Here is a 7,500-nt window from a genome sequence, read left to right on the forward strand (position 1 = left end):
ACACACGCTCAGACACACACGCACACGCTCAGACACACACACGCGCGCTCACACACACACACGCGCTTAGACACACACACACGCTCACACACACACACGCTCACACACACACACACGCTCACACACACACACACGCTCAGACAAACACACACGCTCACACACACACACACACACGCTCACACACGCTCACACACACACACGCTCACACTCACACACTCACACACACGCTCACACACACACACACGCTCAGACACACACACACGCTCACACACACACACGCTCAGACACACACACACGCTCAGACACACACGCTCAGACACACACACATACGCTCACACACACACACGCGCTCAGACACACACACGCTCACACACACACACGCTCACACACACACGCTCACACACACGCTCACACACACACACGCTCACACACACACACGCTCACACACACACACGCTTACACACACACGCGCTCGCTTACACACACACACGCTCACACACACACACGCTCACACACATACACGCTCACACATGCACGCTCACACACACACACGCTCACACACACACACGCTTACACACACACTCGCTTAGACACACACACGCTCACACACACACACGCTCACACACGCACGCTCACACACACGCTCACACACGCACGCTCACACACACGCGCTCAGACACACACACGCTCAGACACACACACACACCCTTGCACACACGCGCTTGCACACATACACTTGCAATGTGCGTGTGTGTAGCTGTTTGTGTGTGTACGTGTGTGGAGCTGTGTGTGTCGAACGCCCCCGTGACCTCCTGCCAGCGGGCGTTCGACACTTCACGTGGCCTCAAGGTGCACATGGCCTGGCACAAGCGTCGTGGTGTCGTCACCGCCACTTAGTGGCGAATGGCGGTTGTTGTTGTTGTGTGTTTTGTTGTTGTTGTTGTTGTTGTGTGTGTGTGGGGAGCGGTGGTGCAGCGGTTAGCGCTTCGCTGCGCTACGAACCCGGCGACCCGAGTTCGATTCCCGCTCACGGTCACTAACACCGGTGACGATTATCTGAACCCGGTCCTGGGTCTCCACTAAGTCGACTCAGCCTCAAATGAGTTACCTGGTGTAGCGGTGGTGTAGTGAACATCGCCACTGGGGAGACAAAGGCGGCCGGGCGTGGTGCTGGTAGCCACCCCCTCGTGTGCCACAGTGCCGGTAGCCTTCATAGGTGCTACTCGCTACTAACAGCACTTGCCCCTACAGTCTGTTGAGGCTACACGGGGGACCTTTGTCTGTCTACCTTCATAGGTGCTGCCACATAACAGCACTTGCCCCGACAGTCTGTTGAGGCTACACGGGGGACCTTTGTCTGTGTCTACCTTCATAGATGCTGCTGCAACTCGCTACTGACAGCACTTGCCCTGACAGTCTGTTGAGGCTACACGGGGGATCTTTGTCTTTGTCTTCGTAGGGTCGTCACGTGCGGACCGGTCAGCTGGCAGCGATCAAGGTCATGGACGTCACGGAGGTGAGAGGGTCGCAGTCGCTCACACGATGATCGTCGTGACGATGATGATCGTCTTGACGATGATGATCGTCTTGACGATGATCGCCGTGACGATGATCGTCGTGACGATGATCGTCGTCACGACGATCATCGTCACGACGATGATCGTCGTGACGATGATGATCGTCTTGACGATGATGATCGTCTTGACGATGATCGCCGTGACGACGATCATCGTCGTGACGATGATCGTCGTGACGATGATCGTCGTGACGATGATCGTCGTCTTGACGATGATCGTCGTCTTGACGATGATCGTCGTCTTGACGATGATGATCGTCTTGACGATGATCGTCGTGACGATGATTGTCGTCTTGACGATGATGATCGTCTTGACGATGATCGTCGTGACGATGATCGTCGTCTTGACGATGATGATTGTCTTGACGATGATCGTCTTGACGATGATCGTCGTCTTGACGATGATGATCGTCTTGACGATGATCGTCGTCTTGACGATGATGATCGTCTTGACGATGATGGTCGTCTTGACGATGATCGTCGTGACGATGATCGTCGTCTTGACGATGATCGTCTTGACGATGATCGTCGTGACGATGATCGTCGTCGTGACGATGATGATCATCATCATCATTGCCACCAACCACATCACAGCCATCCACTGCAAGTCTCCCCGCGTGTCCCCGCAAGCCTCACCACGTGACTCACCCTCACCACGCCGTGTCACCACATGCCCCCACGTGTCTCAACGCGTGTCTCCCTGCCTGTCTCGTGCCTCAACGCGTGTCTCCACATGCCCTTGCGTGTCTCCCCCCGTGTCTCCCTGCCTGTCTCACTGCGTGTCTCCCCGTGTCTCACCGTGTCTCCCCGTGTCTCACCGTGTCCCCACGTGTCTCACCGTATCTCACCGTATCTCCCCGTGTCTCCCCGTGTCTCCCCGTGTCTCCCCGTGTCTCCCCGTGTCTCCGCGTGTCTCACCGTGTCTCCCCGTGTCTCTCTGTCTCCCCGTGTCTCCCCGTGTCTCCGCGTGTCTCCGCGTGTCTCACCGTGTCTCCCCGTGTCTCTCTCTCTCTCCCCGTGTCTCCCCGTGTCTCCGCGTGTCTCACCGTGTCTCCCCGTGTCTTTCTCTCTCTCCCCGTGTCTCCCCGTGTCTCCCCGTGTCTCCCCGTGTCTCCCCGTGTCTCCGCGTGTCTCCGCGTGTCTCACCGTGTCTCCCCGTGTCTCTCTCTCTCTCCCCGTGTCCCCACGTGTCTCACCGTGTCCCCGCGTGTCTCCCCGTGTCTCCCCGTGTCTCCCCGTGTTTCTTTCTCTCTTCCCGTGTCCCCGGGTGTCTCACCGTGTCTCCCCGTGTCCCCGCGTGTCTCCCCGTGTCTCCCCGTGTCCCACCGTGTCTCTCCCCGTGTCTCCCCGTGTCTCCCCGTGTCTCCCCGTGTCCCCACGTATCTCCCCGTGTCTCACCGTGTCTCCCTGTGTCTCTCCACATGTCTCACCGTGTCCCCACGTATCTCCCCGTGTCTCACCGTGTCTCCCTGTGTCTTTCCACGATGTCTCCCCGTGTCTCCCCGTGTCCCCACGTGTCTCCACGTGTCCCCACGTATCTCACCGTGTCTCCCCCGTGTCTCACCGTGTCTCCCCGTGTCTCACGATGTCTCCCCGTGTCCCCCCGTGTCTCCACGTGTCTCCACGTGTCCCCACGTATCTCACCGTGTCTCCCCGTGTCTCCCCCGTGTCTCACCGTGTCTCCCCGTGTCTCACGATGTCTCCCCATGTCTCCCCCGTGTCTCACAGTGTCTCCCCGTGTCCCCCCGTGTCTCCCCGTGTCTCCCCGTGTCTCCCCCGTGTCTCACCGTGTCTCACCGTGTCTCCCCGCGTCTACCGCGTGTCTCCCGCGTGTCCCCCCGCGTCTCCCCGTGTCCCCGCGTGTCTCACCGTGTCCCTGCGTGTCTCCCCGTGTCTCCCCGCGTCCCCACGCGTCTCCCCGTGCCTCACCGCGTCTCCCCGTGTCTCACCGTGTCTCACCGTGTCTCTCCGTGTCTCCCCGTGTCTCACCGTGTCTCCCCGCGTCTTCCCGTGTCTCCCCGTGTCCCCCCGTGTCTTCCCGTGTCTCCCCGTGTCTCCCCGTGCCTCACCGCGTCTCCCCGTGTCTCACCGTGTCTCCCCGCGTCTTCCCGTGTCTCCCCGTGTCCCCCCGTGTCTCCCCGCGTCTCCCCGTGTCTCACCGTGTCTCCCCGCGTCTTCCCGTGTCTCCCCGTGTCCCCCCGTGTCTCCCCGTGCCTCACCGCGTCTTCCCGTGTCTCCCCGTGTCTCCCCGCGTCTTCCCGTGTCTCCCCGTGTCCCCCCGTGTCTCCCCGTGTCTCCCCGCGTCTTCCCGTGTCTCCCCGTGTCTCCCCGTGCCTCACCGTGCCTCACCGCGTCTCCCCGTGTCTCACCGTGTCTCCCCGCGTCTTCCCGTGTCCCCCCGTGTTCCCCCGTGTCTCCCCGTGCCTCACCGTGCCTCACCGCGTCTCCCCGTGTCTCACCGTGTCTCCCCGCGTCTTCCCGTGTCTTCCCGTGTCTCCCCATGTCCCCCCGTGTCTCCCCGCGTCTCCCCGTGTCTCACCGTGTCTCCCCGCGTCTTCCCGTGTCTCCCCGTGTCTCCCCGTGTTCCCCCGTGTCTCCCCGTGCCTCACCGTGCCTCCCCGTGTCTCACCGCGTCTTCCCGCGTCTCCCCGTGTCTCTCTCTCTCTCCCCGTGTCTCCCCGTGTCTCCCCGTGTCTCCCCGTGTCTCCCCGTGTCTCCCCGTGTCTCCCCGTGTCTCCCCGTGTCTCCGCGTGTCTCACCGTGTCTCCCCGTGTCTCTCTCTCTCTCCCCGTGTCCCCACGTGTCTCACCGTGTCTCACCGTGTCTCCCCGTGTCCCCGCGTGTCTCCCCGTGTCTCACCGTGTCTCACCGTGTCTCCCCGTGTCTCCCCGTGTCTCCCCGTGTCTCCCCGTGTCTCCCCGTGTCTCCCCGCGTCTCCCCGCGTCTCACCGCGTCTCCCCGTGTCTCCCCGTGTCTCTCTCTCTCTCCCCGTGTCTCCCCGTGTCTCCCCGTGTCTCCCCGTGTCTCCCCGTGTCTCCGCGTGTCTCACCGTGTCTCCCCGTGTCTCTCTCTCTCTCCCCGTGTCCCCACGTGTCTCACCGTGTCTCACCGTGTCTCCCCGTGTCCCCGCGTGTCTCCCCGTGTCTCACCGTGTCTCACCGTGTCTCACCGTGTCTCCCCGTGTCTCCCCGTGTCTCCCCGTGTCTCCCCGTGTCTCCCCGCGTCTCCCCGCGTCTCCCCGTGTCTCCCCGTGTCTCTCTCTCTCTTCCCGTGTCCCCGCGTGTCTCCCCGTGTCCCCCCGTGCCCCCCCGTGTTCCTCCGTGTCCCCCCGTGTCTCCCCGCGTCTCCCCGTGTCTCACCATGTCTCCCCGTGTCCCCGCGTGTCTCACCGTGTCTCCCCGTGTCTCTCTCTCTCTCTCTCCCCGTGTCTCCCCGTCTCCCCGTGTCCCCGCGTGTCTCACCGTGTCTCTCTCTCTCTCCACGTGTCTCACCGTGTCTCCCCGTGTCTCTCTCTCTCTCTCCCCGTGTCTCCCCGTCTCCCCGTGTCCCCGCGTGTCTCACCGTGTCTCTCTCTCTCTCCCCGTGTCTCCCCGTGTCTCCCCGTGTCTCCCCGTGTCTCCCCATGTCTCCCCGCGTCTCCCCGCGTCTCACCGTGTCTCCCCCCGTGTCTCACCGTGTCTCCCCGTGTCTCACCGTGTGTCTCCCCCCGTGTCTCTGTCTCCCCGTGTCTCACCGTGTCTCCCCGTGTCTCTCTCTCTCTCTCCCCGTGTCCCCACGTGTCTCCCCGCGTGTCTCACCAGGACGAGGAGGAGGAGATCAAGCTGGAGATCAACATGCTGAAGAAGTACTCGCACCACCGCAACATCGCCACCTACTACGGGGCCTTCGTCAAGAAGAGCCCGCCGGGACACGACGATCAGCTCTGGGTGAGGGGCCGCTCACCACTCGCTCACCACTCGCTCACCACTCGCTCACCACTCGCTCACCACTCGCTCACCACTCACTCACCACTCACCTACTCACCTACTCACTCACTCACTCACCAACTCACTCACTCACCTACTCACTCACCACTCACTCACCACTCACTCACCACTCGCTCACCACTCACTCACTCACTCACCACTCGCTCACCACTCACTCACCTACTCACCAGGATGGAGTTCTGGGACCGTCCGTCTCACCGTGTCTCTCCCCGTGTCTCTCTCCGTGTCTCTCTCCGTGTCTCTCCCCGTGTCTCTCTCCGTGTCTCTCTCCGTGTCTCTCACCGTGTCTCTCCCCGTGTCTCTCTCCGTGTCTCTCTCCGTGTCTCTCCCCGTGTCTCTCTCCGTGTCTCTCTCCGTGTCTCTCCCCGTGTCTCTCTCCGTGTCTCTCCCCGTGTCTCTCCCCGTGTCTCTCCCCGTGTCTCTCCCCGTGTCTCTCCCCGTGTCTCTCCCCGTGTCTCTCTCCGTGTCTCTCCCCGTGTCTCTCCCCGTGTCTCTCTCCGTGTCTCTCTCCGTGTCTCTCACGTGTCTCTCTCCGTGTCTCTCCCCGTGTCTCTCACCGTGTCTCTCTCCGTGTCTCTCACCGTGTCTCTCTCCGTGTCTCTCACCGTGTCTCTCACGTGTCTCTCTCCGTGTCTCTCCCCGTGTCTCTCACGTGTCTCTCACCGTGTCTCTCTCCGTGTCTCTCACCGTGTCTCTCTCCGTGTCTCTCACCGTGTCTCTCTCCGTGTCTCTCTCCGTGTCTCTCACCGTGTCTCTCTCCGTGTCTCTCACCGTGTCTCTCTCCGTGTCTCTCACCGTGTCTCTCTCCGTGTCTCTCTCACCGTGTCTCTCACCGTGTCTCTCTCCGTGTCTCTCACCGTGTCTCTCTCCGTGTCTCTCTCACCGTGTCTCTCACCGTGTCTCTCACCGTGTCTCTCTCCGTGTCTCTCTCGCCGTGTCTCTCACCGTGTCTCTCTCGCCGTGTCTCTCACCGTGTCTCTCTCACCGTGTCTCTCACCGTGTCTCTCTCACCATGTCTCTCTCCGTGTCTCTCTCACCGTGTCTCTCACCGCGTGTCTCTCTCCGTGTCTCTCTCGCCGTGTCTCTCACCGTGTCTCTCTCCGTGTCTCTCTCTCCGTGTCTCTCACCGTGTCTCTCTCCGTGTCTCTCTCGCCGTGTCTCTCGCCGTGTCTCTCGCCGTGTCTCTCACCGTGTCTCTCACCGTGTCTCTCACCGTGTCTCTCTCACCGTGTCTCTCACCGCGTGTCTCTCTCCCCGTGTGTCTCTCTCACCGTGTGTCTCTCTCCGTGTCTTTCTCACCGTGTCTCTCACCGCGTGTCTCTCTCCCCGTGTGTCTCTCTCACCGTGTGTCTCTCACCATGTCTTTCTCACCGTGTCTCTCACCGCGTGTCTCTCTCACCGCGTGTCTCTCTCCGTGTCCGTCTCAGCTGGTGATGGAGTTCTGTGGCGCCGGCTCCGTCACGGACCTCATCAAGAACACGAAGGGCAACTCGCTGAAGGAGGAGTGGATCGCGTACGTGTGTCGCGAGATCCTGCGGGTGAGTCCGCTCACCCACTCGCTCACCCACCTGCTCACCCACCCACTCGCTCACCCACCAACTCGCTCACCCACTCGCTCACCCACCTGCTCACCCACCCACCCACTCGCTCACCCACCCACCCACTCACCCACCCACCCACTCACTCACCCACCCACTCACTCACTCACCCACCCACTCACCCACCCACCCACTCACTCACCCACCCACCCACTCACCCACTCGCTCACTCACCCACCCACTCACCCACTCGCTCACTCACCCACCCACTCACCCACTCGCTCACTCACCCACCCACTCACCCACTCGCTCACTCACCCACCCACTCACCCACTCGCTCACTCACCCACCCACTCACCCACTCGCTCACTCACCCACCCACTCACCCACTCGCTCACTC

At 61.8% G+C, this 7,500-nt stretch overlaps 1 protein-coding gene across 1 annotated transcript in view; it reads left to right on the forward strand.

The window, feature by feature from the left end:
- LOC144952408 (mitogen-activated protein kinase kinase kinase kinase 4-like) overlaps positions 1 to 7,500 on the forward strand; it is a 172,565-nt gene that overhangs the window by 55,068 nt on the left and 109,997 nt on the right. Inside the window, 3 exon segments of the mRNA XM_078882803.1 lie at positions 1,460 to 1,516; positions 5,377 to 5,502; positions 6,990 to 7,100. Of these exon segments, the coding sequence (XP_078738929.1) occupies positions 1,460 to 1,516; positions 5,377 to 5,502; positions 6,990 to 7,100 (294 nt within the window).

This window comes from Lampetra fluviatilis, chromosome 67 (genome assembly GCF_964198595.1).
Source record: "Lampetra fluviatilis chromosome 67, kcLamFluv1.1, whole genome shotgun sequence".
Lineage (NCBI taxonomy): Eukaryota > Metazoa > Chordata > Hyperoartia > Petromyzontiformes > Petromyzontidae > Lampetra > Lampetra fluviatilis.